Source organism: Tenrec ecaudatus, chromosome 13, assembly GCF_050624435.1.
Source record: "Tenrec ecaudatus isolate mTenEca1 chromosome 13, mTenEca1.hap1, whole genome shotgun sequence".
Classification (NCBI taxonomy): domain Eukaryota; kingdom Metazoa; phylum Chordata; class Mammalia; order Afrosoricida; family Tenrecidae; genus Tenrec; species Tenrec ecaudatus.
Genome location: NC_134542.1, coordinates 29,470,316 through 29,494,457, shown reverse-complemented (window position 1 = coordinate 29,494,457; position 24,142 = coordinate 29,470,316). Strand labels below are relative to the sequence as shown.

General features: G+C 41.1%; 1 protein-coding gene across 27 annotated transcripts in view; it reads left to right on the top strand.

Moving 5' to 3' along the window:
• Positions 1–6,719: 6,719 nt before the first annotated feature.
• Positions 6,720–24,142, top strand: part of MAP2 (microtubule associated protein 2) — an 81,135-nt gene continuing 63,712 nt past the window's right edge. For all 27 annotated transcript variants that reach the window (XM_075529591.1, XM_075529589.1, XM_075529579.1 and 24 more), the window contains exon 1: positions 6,720–6,996. In XM_075529591.1, coding sequence (XP_075385706.1) covers positions 6,738–6,996 — 259 coding nt within the window. In that variant the 5' untranslated portion in view covers positions 6,720–6,737. The remainder of the gene's footprint in view (positions 6,997–24,142) is intronic.

The window sequence follows — 24,142 nt, the reverse complement described above, 5'->3', positions numbered from 1 at the left end:
CCTTGGGCACCGTGAATTTTAATGGAAGATTTGGGAATGAATGAAAATTGGTCCTCGGGTGCTGACTGGCCAGGAAAAAGAGTGTGCAGTGGAAACATGCCATGCATTGGAAAAACAGCTTTGAAGCGACCCAGACTTTCCCCCCAAGGTCATTACTGGTGACAAGACCTGATGCTCTTCTTACAACTGAAAGTAGACGTCTATCAAGTCAGTGGAAGATGCCAAAAAAGCACATCAAGAGAAATAAAGATCAAAATAATACTCATTTGGGTTTTTGTTTTTGTTTTATGTGAGAGATTTAGTGCATTTGGAGTTCATTCCACCAGGGCAGACTGTTACTCAAGAGTTCTATTTAGAGGTTCTGAAATGAGTGAATAACAGTGTACAACAAAAAGGCCTGATTTGTGGCAGACTAGGGGCTAGTTTTGCCACCACGACTATGCACCTGCTCATGAAGCCATCTCGGTGCGCCAGTTTTTGGCAAAGAACAGCATGTCTCTCTTGCCCCATGCACCTTACTCACCTGACCTCACTTTAGGTGACTTCTTTTTATTTCCATGAATGAAGATGAACAAGAAAGGACCGCGATTTCATAACTTAGAAGAGGTGGAAAAAATAAAATGAAAACAGGGAGGTACTATCAGCTATCCAAACAGGTGAGTTTGAAGAATGTTTCCAAGAACGGAATTTCAGATTTGACAAAAGTATTAAGTGTAATGGAGAGTACTTTGAAGGTAATATGGTTGTTTTGTAAATACATAAATAAATACATAGCTTTGAAAAACATTCTGATTTTTGGGGGGTACCCCTTCATATAAAAAAATCAGCAAATGAAACCTCTAAACCGACAGAACCTTTCTCTGGATGGCTCCCTCTTGCTAAGGGGAAATCATTCATTCATTCCACAAATACTTGGGACTCAACATATGATGAAAAGGCCAGAGGTTGGTTTGTAGATTACTATCACGCTTTGTTTGTGTCCGTGCTATTTTTGCATACATTTCCCATACTTTAAAATAAATATGAAACAGCTCCAGTAGTTACTTGATCATTAGAAAAATAGTTTCCTCTTAAGGAAAATGTACCTGCAGTTGGCAACCTTGGACCCTGAATTTGCTGCAGTAAAAAGATGTCATTCATAGCTCATGAAGACTTCACAGCTACGAGGAACATTTTATTCTGGCCGTTACTCTTTACTTCTTCTTTTTTCTCTTCAGACATGGGAAGATTGTGACAGCTGTACTTTATTTTCATGTGTCTACAAACCCTCAGGGTATAGATGCTCAGAACTTGCTTTTTGGTAGAATTCTGAGTTAAAAAGACAAATATATCTCCTTCACTGCTGTAAAGGTCAGAAGATATAGCAATTATCAAACAACTCATTTTTCATGTACAATAGAAATTTAATGATAGCATATACAAGCAATTGAATGATAGTGTTCCCATTGAAAATATTACGATATTTAACCCAACTGTCAAATACATTAATGTTTCATGTGAATACATGACATTGCACATCTTAAAAGAAATTTTAAAAGCGTGTTATTTGGGTGTCTCCTATATACTGAGTAGTTTTAAAGTTATTTGCTTATTAGCAGCATCTACTTGCATGGTAATTTTTTAAATATTCAGAATTTTTAATATTTGTAACTCTGTTATCTATTCTGGAAATCAAATATTTCTGCTAGCATTTGATAACCTAGAATGTAACTACAAAGTCTAAATGTACACAAAAGTCACAGTCATAAAGTCCATTCTGATCCATAATAATCCTGTATGTGCTTCCCAGGGTCTGGGGAATTCCTGCAGGAGCAGAAAGCCTTACTTTTCTCCCAAGGAGTCTTTCATGTGCTTGACCCACTTTTTGCATATCAGCATTTTATTCCCTTTAACTCCGTTAGCAATAGCATCTAAAGCATGTTTTCCTAAATCTGAACATGTCTTAAAATACAATGTTGGAAGACAGTATACATAGTTATTATTTACATAAAATACATCTTATTTAAATCAGAAAAGATTTGATCAGATTTACAATTATATATAAAATAAGAGACGAGCACAGAATCAAAGACTTCGAACCATGTAAATTGTGTAGTTAAACTTTAAAGTTACTATGTTTAAGGGGGAAATGGGAAATATATCAAGGCTCGATATATTCTTGATATATATTCTTGATACCTTAAGAAATCAAGCGAAAATTTATGTTATTTCTTTTGTTTCCATATTCTAACATATAATAATTTATTATGTAGATTCTTATGAAAGAAAAAGCCATATCACAAGAGACATTATTTTCAACTGTGTTTTTATAGATTTGGTGGTAAAATGTTGAGCTTTCTATGGATAAGTGTTTTTCTTCCCACACAAACAAAATCTGATTCCAATGAAATATCTAGATGAATATTCAAGTAAAATTCTAAAATTTTTATTTATAGTGTTTGACCCAGAACATTTTGGAAGTGGGCTACATTGAAGCACATTTAGCCATCTATGAGAGGCGTTAGGTAAGTCCAGAGGGTAGGAGCACACCAGCTCATGTGATCCAACGATTGTAGATTATAAAATGCAAGACTAGAGGAAGGAATTGTGTTACAGCTTAAGTTCTGAGCACCGGGTTTGCAGAAGGCTTTGAAGAACAGTGAAAGCCAAAAATCTGTTTGCAGCTTCCATGCAGATTAAGCGTACATTGAACCCCCTCAGACTATTGGCTAAGGCTATGAATAGTCCTGCCCTCAGACAGTCCATTGGAAAGTGGATTATGGAAGATATGGTTAGATTAAAATTTAACATATTATCATATATCATATTATATATTTCCCTTTTGAGCCACTTTCACGTCGTTCTTGTTTCTATTATCTCTGCTTTCATTTGGATTGAAGTTGTTCTGTGTTTTATTTTGTTGGCATTGTTGGGGTTTTTGTATGATTTTCTTTATGTGAAATCCAGGATAGGTGTGGCTATAAATACTGGAACTGAATTACTAGTTCTTTAGGGTTGTGGCAGGGGAGGTTGGAGGAGTGGCTTTCAGTATTGAACTGCTGGCCTCGCAGTTAACAGCCCAGGGTACAACCTCTACACCACCAGGGCTCCTGCCTGCGCCTTCAAATGCCAGCTGAAAGCTTGAGGGGGCCCACAGCACTCAGTTCTAACTTGTTCTCATCCACTGCTCCCTTGGGTTGAGTATTATGCTGGGACAACTCTTGGAACGTCTTATAGTTATGATACCATTGCGTTACAGCAAAAAAAGATAGTAAGTCGAGACATACAAGCTGAGGCCTGGGAGGATTTCCTTACAGAGTCCATTTTCAAGCCCCAGTAAAGAGTACCCCACTCTCCTCAATACACTGAGGTCTTCCTCAGTCCTGGAGCCGTGGTGTTTCCATAGCCACACCCTTCTTTATCGGGACCACATCATGTAGGCAAGAGCAATTGAATCACGCCCTCCTTCTTTCCAAGGTCAACAGGCAGCATATGATGGGCTCTCTGTCCTGGCCAATTATGCTTGAGACACTTCCTTAGGTCTCAAACCTCAGCCAGACATTTCAATCACTAGGGTAATTCCCAAGATTTTAGAAAATTTCTCTCAGGAGCCAAAGATCAAAATCTTTGGGAAAAGTTGAATATAAACCCCACAAATATGTGAGAATTCTTTACATTAGTTTCTCAAATGTCATAAATTTCCTTTTAACATTCTTTTTTTTTAAAAATCCAATTTATTAGGAGCTCATACAACTCTTAACACAGTCCATACATATACATACATCAATTGTATAAAGCACATCCATACATTCCCCGCCCCAATCATTCTCAAAGCATGTGCTCTCCACTTAAGCCCTTTGCATCAGGTCATCTATTTTTTTTCCCTCCTTCCCCGCTGCCCCCTCCCTCATGTGCACTTGGTAATTTATACATCGTTATTTTGTCATATCTTGCCCTATCCGGAGTCTCCCCTCCCCCCCTTCCCTGCCGTCCCTCTCCCAGGAAGGAGGTCACATGTTGTTTATATTATAAAAGTAACTTAGGTGGCATGAGGGAATGGAGATAGAAAAGGAGGGATTCGTGTACCTTCTTAGCTTTATCAAATCACAAGTTTGTAAGCCAGATTCCCAGTTGTTTGGAAATCAAGGGACACTTTAGACCTCTGTAATCTTTTGGAATATGGAGAGAAGAGAGTGTCTTGTATTACACAGTGGCAATGGAATGTTTACATTCCTGTTACCTCCCTAGAGCCCTGATAGATGGGAGAAGATATGCTATTGTTTCAGTTTCTTTAACTCTAGATTCAGTTTTTAGGGAAATTAGCAACAAGAAATTGAAGATGAATCTGAGCACTTTAACTATACTCAAATATGTTTGAAAAACTCATTTAACCCCCAAACCTTTTACTAAGTAAAATGCCCCATATGGTAGTATGTTAAAAAAAATCATGCTCTAATTATAAATGACCATGACCAAGAAATGTTTCCTTCGATTAAGCAACTTTTACCTAGAGCATGGCTAATTTCCATCTAATATTTTTGTCACAGTAGTATTGTCAAAACAATGCCAATTCCAGTTTGAAAGAGCCTAAGCTGATTGACACTTAATAGATGGCTAGATTGTGTACATTTCAAAAATGTGACAAATTAAAAAGTCATATCTGATTAATATGTGTATATTTTAAGGAGGATTACCTTATCAAGAAGTCAGGTGGGGCTTATTAGATAATAAATTTGTTTTATTTATATCCCTGTTATTAAATGGAAGCAGTGTGGGAAGTTCCAAAGTTAGCATTTATTGATTCATGAAGTATAATCCCAAACTCTCAAACATGAAACTTTAAGAAATTCGCTATTTAAAGATAGTGTCTCTTGAAATCTAATTATTAAAAATTGATGGGTAACAGGTAACCTTCATACCCTGTAGGTGGCCTGTTACATTTAAGAGGAGGACTTTTTGGCCCATGAAAAATTTGCTACGGGACCCCTGGGGATCAGGAAACGCTGCCAGACAGTTTTATTCATTTTCAAATAGTTCAACATCAGCGGAGGCTCAACCCTAACATTTCCCACATCCTCTCAGCGATCTGAATAAGCATAAAAAACAGAGTTCAGTAGCTATGTGGCTTTGGTCGGATGCTTTAAATAGCACTGGACCCGTTTCAGCGGAGCATCTAGCCGTGAATTGAAACTGACGTAATGGCAACTAGATCCAGACTGTCTGCTGCATGTTCCTGGAAATCTAAAGTTGTTCTCTGACAACAAAAAAAGGTGCATTGATATTTTTGAAAGTAACATTGATATGATATGTGTTCCTTTATGCAAACTTTTCTATTTTTAAGTGTTCATTGTATAAAACAGATTGGACCATATGAGAACATGGACACTGTAACAGAGCTCATGTAGTAAAGCAGAGGTTAAGACGTCAAGACTTGTATGGACAGGATACCACTGAGGCAAGACTCTACCCAACTGCATGGCAGAGTAGCTCTCTCGGTAATATCCCATATTGTTGGTAACAAACTTTCCCAAACTGAGGGGTGACTCGCCTGTCACTGATTACATCTCTAAACCAAGCAGCATCAGCATGGGAGATGCACATCAATATCGTCTCCTCCTGAAACATGTACAGAACACCTGCGCCACCACTAGCTCAACCTTCATTGCAGTTTGCAACAGCATCATCTATGGGAATGCGTACCCTTTCCGGATTTTGTTGGGCTCCTCTGGGAAATAATGCCAGAAGGCAGAATTTATGTCTAACCCTGTGTTCTTGGGGCTCTTGTCCTTTCTCTCCATAGCCATGTGATCGTGGGAAATCCCGTTCCCTCAATGTATAGAGAGAGTTCAGGGGAAAATGTTAAAACTCAGATCAAAGCGATCTCCTTTTTCTGTCAGTCTCCAGGAAAGCATGATCGCCTCTGATTTGAACGGAAACACCTCACCAACGCTAGTCATTGTGTTCTCTAGGTGTCTCCGAGAGCTGTCTTAAATCGAGCAATCTTTAGAGTGAGTTTAGATTATTTCACATTTTCCCGGTGCTGTTCCCTCTTCCTAGGAGTTTTATTGACAGAGCAGGCTAAGTGTTGGACTTCAAAAGCCAAACGCACTGCCCTTGAGTCTGTGGTGATTCATAGTGACACCGCTGTGGGCTTCCAAGACCGGGACTGCTGCCCTGAGTTGAAAGCCCAGTCTGTCTCCCATGGAGTGGCTGGTGGTTCAGAAATGTGGACCAAGCAGATCACACACTATCAGAAACCACCATTCCACCAGGACCACCAACAACAAAATTCAGTTGTTCAAAAGAAGAGGCTACCATTTCCCATAAAGATTTCCCACCTTGGAATTATGAAGGAGCAGCCCTGCCCTGCTGCTCAGTCAGTAGGGGTTGAAACGGACTCAGTAGCAGTCAATTCCCTTTAGTTGTTCAAGGCCATGTAGCAACAGAAGTTTTAAGTGTAGCCTTAAATGGCAAACACTGGTATGAAAACAAATACAACTTTAAAAGAGCACAATAGACTGATTTGACATTTTAAAAAGTAATTTTGTCCCAAAAGGTATGGAATAACTACAGTGTTAACAATGCCTGCCTCTTAATGTATCAAGCAGGCTAGTAAATATGCTTCTTTGACATTTGAATCCACTGACTGCCATCAATCAGCTCGACCTTGGTATTACTAACATTAGCTCAGATTTTCCTCAAGTGATGGCTACTATTTTCCCTCTTCCAACACAGGAGAGGTCACAGGGCATTAAAGCATGGCAGATGATCGGAAAGATGAAGCAAAGGCTCCTCACTGGACCTCCACTCCACTAGAGGCATCTGCGCATCCACATCCACCTGAGATTAAGGATCAAGGCGGAGCAGGGGAAGGACTTGTCCGAAGCGCTAACGGATTCCCATACAGAGAGGATGAAGAAGGCACCTTTGGAGAGCATGGGACACAGGGCACCTACTCAAATACCAAAGAGAATGGGATCAATGGAGAACTGACCTCGGCTGACCGAGAGACAGCAGGTAACTAAGGGTGACCCCAACAATTATGTTGTGCTTTGAAGTAAATTTAGTACTTTGAAATCAATTTTGTGTAAACGTTAATTATGGTACTAAGACTGAAATCAACACCAAATGGGGAGGGGGGAGGCATGGACTCTAACTTGGCATTTCTCCAAGTTCCTTGCCTGCTCAAACCCATCTTCCCATTAAAGTTTGAGCTTTTTAAATTTGATAGACAAATACATGTATTTATGTTTGTCTACTTTACTGTCAGCATCTTAACTCCTTAAAAATGATTAGAAATTATTTCTTTGCGATGCAAGGAGAATTAAGGAAATGAAGTTGGACTTGAGTCCATTTGATTAACAACATTCATTTGAGACTGAAGTGAGGCATACAGAATCCACACACCGCCACAGAAAGGAAGGGAGAGAGGGGAAAGAAGAGAGAGAGAAAGATGAAGACAGACACACATACCCAAGCCCTATTTCATACTTCCTCCGCAGCTTTACAATAAATGATGCTCAGATTCAAAGTCGAATAGAACTTTCCTTTGTGTGCGTTTGCCAAGCTGCGGTTTCTAACAGTAGCGTTCTGTCTTGTTCTTACTGACAATGTTGCCATCAGGACGCAGCATTGGTAGCACAGCCAAGCACTAGCCCCTGGGATTCTACTCTGTCCCTCTCTATAATTCAGAAGTCCATGCATGCGAATTCAGTAACTTGCAGACAGACACCAAGTCCACTGTCAAGTCCACTCTGACTCAGACGGACTCGAGGACAGTCGCTCTTCCATAGGGTTTCCAAGGCTGTGACTCTTTATGGAAGCAGACTGCCACGTTTTCTCCCACAGAGCTACCGGTGGGTTCAAAGCATGGGTCTTTAGGTTCTCAGCCAAGTGTTTAATCACTGTACATGCTACCCTGGAAAGTAAGTAGAGAGTCCAGCTCCTCTTCCAACACTGTCTACATAGTAGCAGCAAGTCGGCAACATTTAATCCACTGCACTGTTCAAAAATAAATGTATCTTCATAGAGAACTAGGAAAGGCTTATCCGTTGACTGAAAAGAAATCATTGTTAATCTAACATCATTACTTGTTGAACATTTCTACATACCAGGTCAGGTCACATGTTAGGTTCTCTCCAGGGTGTGTGCAAGGAATGGTAACTGGATTTGAAAAGGTCATATCTTTGCTGGGTTAGGTTTCAGCATCGCTACGATAAAAGGCAAACACTGTGCAGAAACCCACATAAACAAAACTAGTGATCCCCTAGTCCCGCCGTTCTCAACCTGTGGGTCGCAACCCCTTTGGGCGTCAAATGACCCTTTCACAGGGGTCTCCCAATTCACAACCATAGCAAAATGACAATGATGAAGTAGCAACGAAAATCATTTTATGGTGGGGGGGTCACCAGCACATAAGGGACTGTATGAAAGAGTCTCGGCACTAGGAAGGTTGAGAACCACTGCCCTAGTCTGATTCCAGGATTATGAGAGGTTTTAGAGGTTCCCAATAATTAGAAGATATGTTTACCTTTCCTAACTATTAAATGAGACAGTAAAGTGATTAGGTGATGAAATGGCAGCCGTTAATTATCAGTATGGTTATTATTGATGGGGGCAGACAATAGGGCACTCTTGTTAGAATATCAAGGGGCAAAATCACTACAGCATACTCGCTCGAACCATAACTGACATCATGCGCTATTTAATGTTTTCAATGGTCTTAATGATTTGGGAAAATCAACTACACCTGCTTGTCAGGTCACTGTGTCCTTGCCAGCTTCGTTGCATAAAGCTTTTCCCAGTGGGTCTGCTTTCCTGCTATTCCTTGTGCCCAGGCCATTACTGGTTGGAGCCAAAGATCTCTCTCTTCTATATTCCTCTTTGTTATAGCCCTTTCTTCATTTTAGGTGTACATCTTTTCATTATCAAGGTGGTTGTTATTTTTTTAAATAATTCATCGCAATATCAAAGGATACATTAATTGCTGTCATCATATCTCTCTCTCCCCTTTATCCTTCATTAGAGTGAGACTAGTATGGATCTTGCCTCATTCTACCTAGGGCAGGCTTTTTCAATGTTCACCTTCATTTCTGGGCCATTATAATTTTTTTTAACTGCAAATCCAAAGTCAGCTTCTCCTTGGAATTATTCATAAGACCTAAAGCACTAAATGCTCTGGAAGGCAGAATTTTAAATTCTATGTCTTATAGTTTATTCTGTTTTGCCTCTTTCCTTATAATTTAATGATAGTTTATGGAAGGTAGATAGAGTTACTTTCTTACCTATAGCATCATTTTGATGCTTTAAGATTGTTTCCTATATTTATTCCCTCACTCAATTCACTACTATTGCATCAATTCCAACTCATAGAGACCCTATAGAATAGGATTGAGCTACCTTTGTGGGTTTACAAGACTGTCACTCTCTATAGGATTAGAAAACCTCATCTTCCACAGATTGCCTGATGGTTTCAAACTGCCAACCTTGCAGGTAGCAGCCCAATGTGTAAGCCACTATGTCCCCAGGCCTCCTTTACTTCCTAAAGAACCCTTTTTTAAAAAGCCATGCTGCACTCATGAAAGAGAGAGAGAAACCATTGAAAATCTTATGATTTGAGAAAGTTATTATAATAAGACAAAAGCAGTCATTTATTTCCCAAAGAACGAATAGCTGGAATATTGGCAGTAATAATCCTTCTTTCTCTCCCCACCCTCCCACCCGCCCTCTGCTTAGTGGCAAAGGCAAGAGGAATTATCTTGACCCTAACAGAGGTTCATTCTGAGTGACAGTTATCATCCTGATCTTTCACTTTCTTAGCTGTGACTGGGACCCCAATTCAGATTAGAATTCATACCGAAATCATAGCATGTGGCTTGTGAACATGAGCAGAAGGACTGGTTTGTGAAATTTATAAAAATATGAGTGAAAGCTTACTTTGTCACGCACTGTCATTGAATCGATTAAGTCCACCCTGCAGGACAGGCTTGAACTGACCCTGCGAATTTCTGAGACTGTAACTGTCACAGGAGTAGAAAGCCTGTTCTTTCTCCTTCAGATCAGCTGGTGGTTTTGAACTGCTAGTCTTGTGGTTGGCAGCCCAGTGCATAACCAGTACCCCCGAGGACACCTGAGAAATTACGTTAGAACGTGGAAAACATTCTTTAAATACTTAATATCATATGATGCTGAACTCTTAGCCTTAATGGGTCAATTTATAGACTCCTTGTGAAAGGAGTGCAGAAACAAGGGCCTGTCTGCAGTGTAGAAATTTTGTGTTCTGATCTTGTTCTGAAATCCTCTTCACTTTGCTATTGCTCATCTAAGACATGGGAGTTAGGCATTAAGTTGCTTTAAAAAAATTAAAAAGGTTGGCAGTTCAAACTAGCCAGCTCCTCTGTAGACAAGGCTGTCTGTTCCTGTAAAGATTTATGCTTTCAGGGGCTCAATATAGGGTCACTGTGAGTCAGCATCTACACAGTGGCAACTGGCATAGCAAGGAAATGATTTTTTAATTCTTACCCATCCTTCTCGCATCATTAAAAAGACGGTTATGTAAACATATGTACAACTCAGTCTTGTGAAATATTGAATGCATACCATCAAATACTTTCACAGGCCCCTCACATTGTGATCTCCTTTCCCCTCCTGAGGACCTCTGTGGGGATGCTGTGAGCATCATTTCACAAATGAGAAGCCTAAGGCATAAAATGACCAACTTCCTTTCCCCAGGTCAAACAGAATGAAAAGGGAGGGAGCTGAATTGGGAGCACTATGCTTATGAATTCTGTCCAGCTAGTCTGAAATGTCCTACCGTTAGGAGGCAGTGTGGAAACTCCTTCTGCTAGCATTCTCCCCATTATGAGCAAAATCTGTTCCTAAATGTGTTTTGAGGTCTCATTTGTCGTTAAGTGGGAGCAAGTGCACACGTTTCTTACTTAGCATTATTTAGTACCAAGTCTTTCCAACGATTAAAAACTGTTCAAGTTTTTAAAGGAGGTTGTGATAAGAATTTGTTGCGAGCAGGGGTTGGTGCCATCTGTTACAATTAAATAAATAAACCAAGTTCACTGCCTTCAAGTCCATGCCAACTCTTGGCAACCCTAAAGAAGAGGGCAGAACTGCCTCTGTGCGTTTCGGAGACTGTCGCTCTTTACCGCAGTGAGAAAGCCCCCTATGGATAAAACATTAAAGGGTGGTGGGAGCTGTCTGTACGGTGGAAGTTCATAGCCCTGGGACCTGCTGTCGTTTCTAATTTATTTGGTTTTAGAAACCTGCTGCTGGTTATAACATCGTTCAGATTTGTCTTCAGGAGAGTGTACGCCTGTGATTGTCAGGCTTCAGTCCTCATTAGAAACGGTCAAAATCAGCTTGTTAGCAACCCTGTCCTTGTTCAGGATATCTCTAACTAGAAGGAACCCTCTAGAAGTCTCATCCAGAAGATGAGAAGGGCTAAGCCCTCCTCTCCACAGGGTTAGCCAACCACCCAAGGTCCCATGACGTCTCCCGCCCAGAGGCCAGCTCTCCGGGCTCTCTCCACTCCCTGCCGGGGCGGCTGCAGCAGACAGAAGTCAGACCCAAAGATGCCAAGGCCGCGGCTCATGCCGCGTGCCAAACTGATGTGCCTGTCGGCATGATGGGACATCAGAACTGTCTTCCGGATGGTGGCCCCGTTTTCAGCAGGAGTAGAGAAAGAAAGGGGGTGGCGGTGAGAGGGTTAAAGATGCCGAAGGCTGAAATCCGGTTTTGATGAAGTCCACTGCTCTGTCGGGGACCCTGTGCTTGCGGCGCGAGCAAGAAGCGTGCGCCCTGTATAAAGCGCCCATGTGACTGGCAGCAGCCAGGTTAGCGAACTCTGAGTAAATGTGAAACTTGAATGGGCATTTCTTCGGGTGACTCCCAATGCTTCCCAGGAATACCTTTGTTTCCCGGCATTCCCAGCCACGCTGCCCAGTCCAGGTCTCATTTGTGTGAACTGCCAGCCGGCCAGTGCCGCTCACAGTGGCCCCTCGTCCAACGAATAAAGCATGCCCCATCTTCGGCGCCATGTTCTTGGTTGCATCTACTGTGTATTTTATGTGTCTTCCAACCTAGGGAGCTCATTTCCAGGGTTACTTCTGGCGATATTCTGCTCTGATTGGCTACTTTTAGGAGGTAGGTCATCAGCCTGTTCTTCCTGCTCTGTTAGAGTCAGGAGACGTGCTAACGCCTGTCCACCATGTTTACCCAGCGGGGATTTGAACCACCAGCGGCATCGCTTCCGTCGTGATCACAGCAAGAGCAGTGCACCAGCCACCAGAGGAGCCCACGCTGGCAGATGGGTCCCAGTAGCATTCTAGTGTGCGCCCTCCCTGCCAGTGTGGTTAGTCCTCGCAGTGCCACTGAGCCAGGGGCTGTCAGTCTTCCAAGGCCCTTTCTTGCTGTGCTTGCCCAGCTCCAGAACGTGAGCTGCCAGGTGGCAACCATACTCGGATACAAGGCAATTACTGGAGCCTTGAAGGCATGGGCAGGGAGCTGAAGGTGCCTTTTACTAGCCCTGCGTTCTCCTTGACGACTGTCTAAAAGTATCTACCAGTTTTTTCTTAACCTCTCCCAGTCTCTCCTGCCTAGAGCCCTGAAGTTGAGATGTACAGGGAGATTCAAATCCGTGGCCACTGAGTCGATTTGGACTCTCAGCAACCTTATAGGACAGAATGGAGCTGCTCCTTAGGGTTTGGGCGACTTTATCTTTACAGAAATAGACAGCATCGTCTTTCTCCCAAGGAAGCACAGGTGGGCTTGAACCTCTGGCTTTGGGTTTAGCAGTCCCATGTCCAATCCCCTCTGTGCCTCCCGGTTTTCTGCAGCTAGATTCAGTACCCCATAATTAAAACATGGCATATTATGATTTAGTATAGCACTCGATGAATCTACCCAGAACACAACAGTACACAGCCGTTTCTCCTGCAAAATGACTAAAGCCATGTGCACCGCCCCCCAAGGCAAATAAACAAGCGGGCCTAACAATACAAGAGGTTGCAGATTTTTCCTTTCCTTGTTACCATGCCAACCACCCATTGCTCAGGCTGAGGTTTCTCCGAGCTCTGCAGAGGGGAGTGTGCAGAGCCGAGTTGTTTAGCATTCAAGAGTGGATCTGCAGAAACCCAAACGGCCTCTCTGCAAAGCCTGTGCCGATGGACGACAGAAAATGGGAATCTTGTCAATATTTTCCTTCCAAAGGTTAGGCATCTGGGTCCAGAAAGAAAATGAGGAAAGCACCAGGATTGGCAGAGAAGGCAGAGGCACGAGGTTTGTATGGGGCACGTTTGTTTGGGCCTGTGTGGTCGCTGTACTGATAGATCCGGCTGTGGGGATTAGTTTCGGTCATGTATGTGTCAGGGCTTGTTGGTGCATAGGGGATCGGAGCTCCCAAGGGCGTGATCATAAAGAATGGCACCTCGTACTCTTGGGAAGGTGTGATATTGGACTAGACACTGACTGTCAGCTAGAGCTTTTGATGTTTTACAAATTGGAGGAAAAGACAGGCTCCAGATAAGGTTTTTTGTGTGTGTGTGTGTGTCTGAATATGAAGGTTTATGATAGTTCTTACCATAAAATCCACCTCCTAGATATTTTTGCTCTTCAGCTAAGATCTTAAAGTAGGATGAAAGACTGTCGTAAGTAATCATTCTGAATCAAAATATGAGAAAACCTAGTTCCCCTAGGCTTGTTTTAATTAAACCCAGTGACTCAACAAGTTAAAGCGTGGTTTTATTCCTTGGCATTTTAATTGCCTACATCGTGAAGAGTAGGACTCTTTCATAATGTAAGACGGCATTTTAAAACTTAGATCAATCTGCATACACATTGACTCTTATTTTCACTCTTCCAGAAAATGCCTGCCTCCTGTTCACTTGTGGACATCGGTCTTGTTTCTATGTTGCCATTCATTGTGCTAGTGTCCGATCAGATGTGCTGAAAATACTGACATTTAGAAAAATTACCTTGCCAATTCAAGTTCTCATTAGTGCCACAGCCGTGGCCTAAAACATTTCAGAGCTATTGGGTAAAATCATTATATCTGGACGGTTTTCAAATGTAAATATGATTTATAATCACTGTAATATTTTCTCTTGAGCATTCTCCTGATCCTATATTTCCTCTGTAATTTGCTGTCAGATGTTTTTGTATCATATTTTAACATATTCTAATTTTTCCAGAGATGAAAAGAAATGAAAGTGGTTCATAAAATCTTTATTGAAAAAAATTTTTTAATTAAATTAAAAATCTCTCTTATTGGTATTGAGGCAGATGACAATAATCATTGATAGACCTGAGACTGCTTGGATGCATTTTTGAGCTGAAGGAGTTTGGCTCTGTGACTTGGGCATTGAGCTTGTCACTCACTGCAAGGTCAGTAGTTGAAACTCACCAACTACTCCCCAGGAGAAAGATGGGTCTGTCTACTCTCATAAAAATTTACATGTTCAGAACCTATCAAGTCATCATTGTGAGTTGGAATCTACTCGATGGCAGTTTGGTTTCAACCTTTTGTTTGGTCAAGATTATTAATAACCTCTGCCCCTTATTATATTTCCAAGAATTCTCCCCTCTTGAAAGAAAAGAAAAAAGATAAGAAATGTCACTAGTAATCTGGACCAAATAGATTCCTTACATGTCTTGAGAATATATCCATCACCAAGGAATCATAGGGTTTTTTTCAAAAGGTGTGATAAGTTGCTTTTGTTGCTAATGCATATGTCTTAGAAAGAAAATATTTGCCACTGCACACCAAATGCCACCTTGCGTTTCTGGCTTGGGCTTTGATTTTCCTTGATGTGGGGAGTTAAGACAACTGGGGACACCTCGTAGCCATCACCATGCCTATTTTGCTCGACATGTGCCTAAGATCGCCGGAGCCCTGGTGGCACAGTGGTTCTGCACTGGGTGCTAACCGTAAGGTCAGCAATTCGAAAGCACCCGCACTCTGAGGGAGAAAGACAAGGCTTTCTACTCCTATATGAAGCTGTATCCTCAGAAACCCACAGAGTTTGTGCTGCTCTGTCCCATGGGGTTGCTTTGGGTCGGAATCAACTCGACGGCCGTGAGTTTTCGTTTTTGTGCCTGAGATCGCCCGCCTCTTTCTGCTTCACTGTCTCCAGCTTGTTCTCCTCCCGTTAACTCGCGCTTCCCTGCTCCTTAACACGTCACAGGAGGCACATGCTTTGCCTGTCAGGGGAGTCTGGAAAATCAGATCAGATGAATTCAGGAGCAGATGAAGAAAACAACTGGCGTGGCATTGCTCAGCTGCTCACTTCAGTAGGATTTTAGTTGGCATCTTGTGTCTTGAGGGGAAGACACTGAATCTGCCTGGCTCACTGGCTGGCTGTCACACGGGAAGTCGCCGCTCAGCAGCACTCAGAGGAAATGCGTTTCAAAATGCAGCCAAGCTGATTAGCAAGGAAAGAAAGGTATTCTATCACAGGCTCTCTTGCAGCTTTTGATAAACATGCAAATTCTATGTGGTTATTTGAACACGGGAAGGTCCTTAAATTTCCCCTTTCTACTTTTAGGATACAAAGCTAACATTCATATTTACAATAGATTTCATGAGCACTGAAAGTTCAAGGTAGAGAAAATGGGTGATAAGAGAGGCCTTGAGATGCAGGGAAAGCCGTGTTTAACGGAAACAATTCCACATTCGGCAGCGTGAAAGTTCGGCTCCATTTTTGTAGCCCTTGTTTTTTATATGGAAGCATGGGTCAAGGTGGTGTTTGGAATGGTAATATCTAGCTAGCTAGCTAGCTTTGACATAAAACAGCAGAAAGACATTTTCTTTATGATGAAATTGATTGAATTTGAAATAACCTAAAAAAGTCAATATAAAAGGCCTTTCTCTAAGAATCATCTATAACAGCTGTTCTAAGGGGAAAAGAGACCCTAAATGTAAACATAACTTATAGAAATGCATTGTTAAGTCTTACAAAGGATCAAGACAAAATCAAATCACGCAGGTAAAGGAATATCAGCATCAGGAGGTATTCCTCGTGCCCAAGGATCTCCAGAAACATGACCACTCAAAAAAGGACACATCATGACTGGCACCATCTCAAGTCATCCCAGTTGTCAGTGGGGCAGCAGAAGCTGGGACAGGACGGTGACTGGAATACGTTCCATGGTAGATAGAAAAGCTGCAAAGTCGGTTCAGGGTCCCTCAACTAGGGCAATCAGGATATGACTCATAACTCTGTGACCTAGTACCCCAGTCTCCATCAAGGGTACCCCCAAGCAGGTCCCTGAAGGCGAGGCTGTCCCTCACCAGGCTGGCGAGGGGAGTAGGAGGAATAGTTTTAAATACAACAGAGCTTTTCATGTGCACGCCCATCCATGGTCAGGGAGGACTCTAGGAGCGGGACCCAGGTGGCCACTCAGAAATTAATTTGGGACTCTCACTGTAAACCATGGCCATCTGAAAAGCTAGTGCTCAGCTCTACTACACCGCTAAGAAACATATGGATGCTGAATAATTTCATGTTCAGTCCTGCATATAGGAGCACAATGTAATATTTGGCATCAATGTCCTTGAGATACTTCACAAACAGAACTCTAAAAAATGCATGTTCTTGTTGATGATCTGGCTATAAGGTCAGGGTTACTTCACCCAAAGGGTACTGGCAAAAACCCTGGAGCTATCCTCACTTGCACTAGTTTGAAATATTGTTCACACGAAGACAGTCTCCTTACTGTGTTGTAACAGAGCAAATTTTACCTAGCAAAGGTCACTGAAGAATCTCTAAAATCGCTTTTCTTCTCATTTTTCTTTTTCCCCTACTCTGCATTGAGTTTGAACTTCTGACTTGGGATTCGCAGCCCACTGCCTAGCCCACAGTATCTCTAAGGCCCCTAGTTCAGACTCTTCCTAGTGTACAGAGATTCCATTTTAAACTTATTTTATTTATAATTTTTATACTCTAAGATATTTTTCCATTTCCACTGACTCAATTATCCCTAGGTGTTTGTAGATGTAGAAGAATTCATTTCTCTATATGAAATCCTAGTCTTGCTAACATCCCTTGAAGTAGCCAAACAGAGATGAGACTTTTAAAACAAGAGGAAAAAAAACCTGTGCTCACACCCCAGGCATGTGTGCATCACCGTTTTTAACCTTCTCTTTGTCCCACAGACACTCTTGAGAAGAGTGAAGCTATTCAAGCCTTTGTTTTGTTGGTGTGTCATATTCCTATGAATGTTATTAATAATTTCACAACCCGTGTTCATTTGGCATTGTGGTGAATTTCTTAGTACAGAACATAGTCCAACTTGTCACAAGTCTACAAGGAGTGGCACCATCGTGATGTTTGGAGCAAAAGACAATACTGTATATTCCAGAAGTTCAAGAGAATTATCAGTTCCCTCAGTGCCTTAAGGATTATATTCATCTTCTTGGTATTAAGGTTAGGGTATTAATCTAAACCAATTGTGAATTTGAGCACAGAATTGAGATATAGATGATGATAGATATATAGATGGATGGCTGGACGGATGGCTGGATGGATGGATGGATAGATGGATGGATGGCTGGATGGATGGATGGATGAGAGAGAGAGAGACTACTTTCCGAGTCTATGTAGTTCCGAGCCTACAACGTTCAAGTTGATGCAACCTGTATTCAAACGCCCTTCAGAACAGGACCGTGTATCTCCCTATCCAAGGACCAGGTCAAGTCCATCACTGCTGCAAGAGAAAAACACAACAAAGCATGCCCTTCAATGAGTCTGTCTCTCTTCAGGTACATGGTGAATGTACTGCCTGACTCATCTTTGCAGCTCCCATAATGACTAAGTGCAGCTCGAGTGTCTGTACTGGGTACAAAATACATTTGCTTCAATGGAACTACCCATTAAGATAGAACTTTATGGAATCACGATTCCTTACTTTAAGTGCTTTTTGCCCCATAAATTGACTTTGCCTCCAATGTACCAACCCCCATCCCCTGACATCGCCCCTCCCGCCCCAGATTGGACTCGGTGCGGCCTTGTTTCAGCCATCTATCTTGGGGAGAAAGACCCCATCGGCGACGCGCTGCAGCTGCAGGACTAGCCAGGGCGGCCCTTGGAGATCAATAGGCGTCTGGCTACGGGGAGCACGCCAGTGCCAGCACCAGCCTCCACTAGGGGTGCAGAGATGCCAGGGACACAAACAAACCACAAAAGCGATCTGCTCTTTTAATCGCCTTCATCAGCAGTTGATTGCAGGAAATCGCTTCAGAGGGGCCATTTACTCCCCAAAGGCATAGAAGCAGAGAACTTGTCTTCTTTCCCTGTCTGGGGCAATTTATCTCGGGTGTTTGTCTCACAGAGCACTTGGAGCGGCACAGTGCTTTCCTTGTTGACGAGTTTCCATCAGCAGCAGCAATTAACAGCGGTTTCCTAGACAACCATTCTGTACCCTACTGAGAACAACCTTTTCTTGACAGGAGCATTCTGTGTAAAGTGGTTTTGTTTTCCTTCTTCGTGAGGGTACGGTAGGCTTACTTGTCATTTCTTTTAACGCCAGTATGATGCCTGTTATTCTTAAAAGCAGCAACATTTACTGGCTTTTATATTCCATATAGCGGAATTTACTGTCATTGTCTCTTACTTCCCTTGTAAGAACCTGAAGAAAAATCAAAATAGGTTCTCAGGCATCTGCCAACTCGCTTGGATTTCTTGCACACAGTCTGATTGGTGTGCCTCTGCATGATCAAGCAATTACAGCTGGTCCTGGTACCAACCTAACTGGTTGGCATCGAAAATGAGACTCCATGTGTACCAATCATGGCGCAGAGTGCTCGAAAGCCAGTTGCTGTTTTTCACGACTCTGAGAAACTTTCAACACCATTGCTTTTGTTACACATCAGCTAAACTATATTCACAGATGAATATGAAGAATGACTCAACTAAAAATAGAAGATTGTCTTCACATTTTGAACATGACCATCAGAGACTCTTGTAGGTATAAGAATGTCATAGCATGGAAAACATCAGAGATTTACACGGTCGTAATGCTAAACAGTATGTCATACCTCAGACTCACTGCCATCAAGTCGATTCCAAATCATAGCAACTCTCCAGGACACGGTGGAACTGTCCCTGTCGGTGTCTGAGACTGCCCCTCTTTATGGGATCACTTACTACATATTGGATCATTCAATGTCAGAGCATGCGAAAAGATGAATGTCATTTTTATGCCCACATTAAATTTCCAGATGGGAAATCTGAGGCTTAGAGAAATTGTGTTGCTTGACCCAAGACATAAAGCTACTAAGAGATGGATTTGGAACTTGATCCCAGGTTTTCTGATACCAAAACGTGTTAACTATGTGCACACAATTGCAAATCAATGTGATATACACAGAGAACAGTACATTTCTAGTGTACCTTATTTTCCCAGTTTTCCCATCTGAAAAAAATGTGAATCAAGTATCAACAGTACATATAAGCACCGCGTTTATCAACTAAAGGAGACTTGGTGTCGCTGTGGCTTAGGAATGGAGCTGCGGATCAGCTAGTTGGTAGCTGAAACCCACTCGCTGCTCCATGAGAGAAGAAGAGTCGATCTCCTACCGTCAAGATTTAGTCTCAGTAATCCATATAGGGCTGCTATATGGTTGCAGGAGACTGGATGACAGTGGTTGGTGGAAGTATAACAACTCGTTTAATAACTTTGTACAACAAAATTATGTTTATTCATTACTTACATTATAGTTTTGGAAATCATCAAGTAGCTTTCTGTGGGTGAAACTATGGTTCAATTAGTGTCTCTTTAGCTCTTGTTTATTTTTCCACCAATATAGTTTGATTTTTTTCCCCAAAGTTCAAATTATCTGCTGAGGACTACTTTGATACATTTTATACCATAGAATACATTTTCAAGACAAATGTATTTTTTTACTTTAAGACATCTGCCTGTGTGTGATGATCTATTACCATCTAGCACATGGTTACCTTGGTTGTATATTTGTTTAGGCTGGCTTCTCTAGAAAAGCGAAACCAGAGAGAGAGAGAGAGAGAGAGAGAGAAATTGTTATGAAGAAAATGGCTCACACAGTTGTAGAAGCAGGCAGGTCCAGGCAGGTTCCAAGTCTGTAGGTCAGATGTTAAAGTGGAGGTTTCTCCTAACTTCCATAGTTTTTTTTTTTGGGGGGGGGGGCTGTTGAACCCAAGACTGATAGGAACTCCCCCTCGCTATAGACTGCAGAGGTAGATAGATCCAAAGTAGCAGATCAGGCTGGTGATTAAAGAGGTAAATGAATCCAAGGTCAACGGGTCATCTGACAGATCAGATGTTTGGCCACTGATGGCTCCCAGAATTGACAGGCTATATAGCAGGTTTAAGTCCAAAGAATCAGAGGTCCATAAGCCACATGCAGAATCCAGAACCAACCAATGCAAATAAACATTGCCACAGTGTCCTCTTACTTAGGAAGAAGGTCACACTCCCAAAGAGACTTTCTTTCAATTGGATCAGGGCTGTGACCAGAATAAAAGGGTTACCTAATCTCTTATAACTGTCTACTAAATGCAGATTCCATATGGAGTTGATTACATTGTGTTAGATCACAGATGGAAGATTACTAGGCCTCAGTTGCCAAACCACTAAGAATACTGGCCCAGCCAAGGTGACTTAAAACCTGTCACAGAATTTTAAATTCTTTACTTCAAATCACTCTATAAAGCAATAATATTTGTAGAGATTATGAGATGGTTTTGTGGTTAGTCATTTTTAATATTTTTCTTTCAACTGATTTGTAGATAGATTTATTTATTAGATTAGATGCAAGTTGGCATTCATTTTGCTTAATTGTGAGTCATGTGTGAAATGAAAAATTTCAAAATATCTAACTATCTCATTGCCATATCAACACTCAAAAATAAATCAATGTCCAAATACTAGGCATAAGGTCTGACTACATGATAGACAGTGTTGTTAGTAATGTCATTGAAATCTTAATATTAATGTGATGAAAAATATGTATCCCCCCGAAAAAGAAAGAAAAATATGTACCCCATGTATTTTAACTAAGATTAATTTTAATATAAATTAGAAGCACCCTTTTGTTAGAAAATGTTTATTGTTCAAAAGAGAGGTAAATTTTCAAAAAACAGTTGTGAAAATCAATATTGTTTTTAAATTGTGTATGGTGAATGGCAATTCAAAATAAGTTATGAGTAGTTTAGATACATCTTTAATCATCAGGAGAGTTCTAAATTCTATTCATACTTTATGCATAATACTCGGAAGACAAAGCACAAGAAACCTATATACATATGTATATAATATTTATTTGTTTATATGTTAGGAAATTAAGAAAGAGCATACAAAGATACAGGTAACAATTAATACTTAAAATCTATTCTAATCTCTCAACTCAAAAGGCATTTTTCATGTTACTTAATCATATTGTCAGGAACAGAAAGGGACTGTCATACCTTTCTAAAATACACTCTCTAGAAAACAGCTCCGAATAAAGTCAGGCTGACAGGAATCTTCTACAAAGAGGAACCCAGGACCTATCCAAGGGAGAGGACAGAAAGCCAGAGAAGACATAACCAAGTGTGTAATTGAGTGTCCACACCCCTCTATTAGACAGGTACTCCATTAATCCCAGGAGCCATGGTGGTGTAGGGATTACACATTGGGCTGCTAACTCATGATCAGTACCTTGAAAAGAAAGATGATGCTTCCTGTCTCCTACAGCCTCAGAAACCTATAGGACAGTTTTACCCCATCCTATTGGGCCGCAATGAGTCAGACGTGATGATAGTGAGGTTTGTTTGGGGTAGTTTGGGGTTTTTTTTTATAGTTAGAATTATTTCCATTTTACAGATTAGCCCCTAAATTACAAGTTTGAATAACTTTATTGGGTTCAAAGAAGTAGAATGTAGCAATGCCAGAGCTTATGTCACCGTTTCTCTAAAGTTCATGTGATTTCCTCTGATATGCACTGTAAAATATAATAATTCCCTGTATAGGTAGAAGTATATGATACATAAATAGAAATAGGGATAAATGAAACCATTTAAAAATGAACAAATAAATTTTGTATACACACAAATGTGTATGTGAAATGACATATTATAAATTAAGCTCACTGCCATTGATTCAATTCTGACACATAGCAACTACATAGGGCAGGGTAGAACTTTGAGAGGATTACTCTTTATGGGAGGAGAAAGCTTCATGTTCCTCCTCAGGAGCCTCTGGAGGTTTCAAACTGCTCATCTTGTGGTTAAAATATCAACATGTAACCCACATTGTCACTAAGGTTCCATATTGTATATTATTCTTGTGGGTCTGATGTTATGACTGTATTTCCCTGTATTCTGCATTTATTTGCAGTGTTTGCTATTAGTCTGACCTGACTTTATTCAAACAAGTGGAGCAGTGGACCCTTGGTGGGCTGCAAACCCCAAGGTCAGCCGTTGAAACCACCAGCTGCTCCGGGCTTCCTCCTCCCATGAAAAGATACAGTCTTGGAAAGATGCACACACGGACTGTCCTACCCTGCTGTATCAGGCTGCTATCAGTCAGCCTCAATCCACGGCAGCGAGTTTGAGTTTACTCAAGCCCTGGGTGGTTCTGCTCCTGTCTCAGGAGCCAGGCTGTAAGAGAACGCTCACCCAAGAGATCTGCTGGTTGGACTTCCTTTGGGAAAGATACTCCTTTCATCTATCTGGACTGAGGGTGACCTTTGCTTAGAAGATTTTCAGTTGCCTGGACTCATTGCTAACCCCCAAATCATCTTAGGTTCATGCTTCCCTTAATTCATTGTTAGCATTCTATTAGAAATTATGCTGGTTCCTATTTGAAAAATGTTAACAAAGTATTAGGCCGAGAAACTTTAACCTGTCACAAAATAGGCTACCACGTAGCCTGTAGAAACGTTCTAAAATGGCACTTCACAAAATCTGTTACATTCAAGGGGGGGGTGGGGAACAACACTACCAATCCTCCCAGGATTAGGGGTTTTTTTCCTTATAATTTTTGCATAAACGTGTGCACATATAAAACTAACTTCTTCCCAAGCTCTTCAGTGACCGTGACCCTCTGGCATTCAACCACAGTTATGAATTAGTTTGCCTCTGAAACGGGAAAGCTAACATAATTCAAATATCCTATCTGAAATAAATGATAATTTTATTGAAACTACATCATTGTTCACAATTGAAATGTAGTACTGTCTGACACAGTGCATTCCATCGGGGTGGATATGTCTCCACTGATTGGATTCTGTTTCCTACATATACTTGTCTCTATTTAGACTTTGTGAAATGTCCATATGTACAGTTTATCACAATGTCACTTGACCTATAACTTATGAGATCGTATCCTTTAAGTATTAAGTTTGCCTCTGATCATTTCTCATTAATCACCAACACTTATAATTCTCCATAATGTCAAAATAATTCTAAGTACTAAAACTCAAGATTTTTTAAAATAAAAAATACCAGGCTCACTGCATGAATAGGAACTGGCTAAGTCATTGAGACTATGGCTCTTAGTCACCTGGTAAGACTTGAGCTTAGTCCCGTGAGTTCAACTTTCAGCCAAACAATAGGCCGGCCTATCAGAGGAGCAGTAACACCAGGAAGGTACAAACTCCTTAGAACAATCAATCGTTCAAGTTAAAAAGGACTTTGACCAGAGAAAAAAATTTGAGGATAAGAAGGGATAGGGGAAAAGGAGCAATGGAAATGGGAAACCATAGGAGGGAGTGGGATGAATGTTGTTACATTGTGAGGATTGCAATCAGTGGCATGAAACAAGCTCTAGATGAATTATTGAATGGAAAACTGATATGCTTTGTAAACTGTCATCTAAATAATAATTTAAAATTTAATGAAATTATACTGAATAAAATTCCCATATAAAAATTTAAATAATGTGGCAAAGATCAGATATAATTTTTTAAGGCTACACAAAAAGATATTTGAACAAACTTAAAAGGGTTTTTAGAAAAATGGAATTAGGAGGCAGAGATTAAAAATGTAAACTTCATTTCTCAACATAAGCTTCATGAAAATCAAGATACTTTATATGTGTATGATGATATCAACCATCAGTCCATTTCTAAAGAACTGAGGGTCCTCTGGACTAAATGACGTCAAAGCAATCTGTATTTTCATGGTTAATTGAAGGAAAG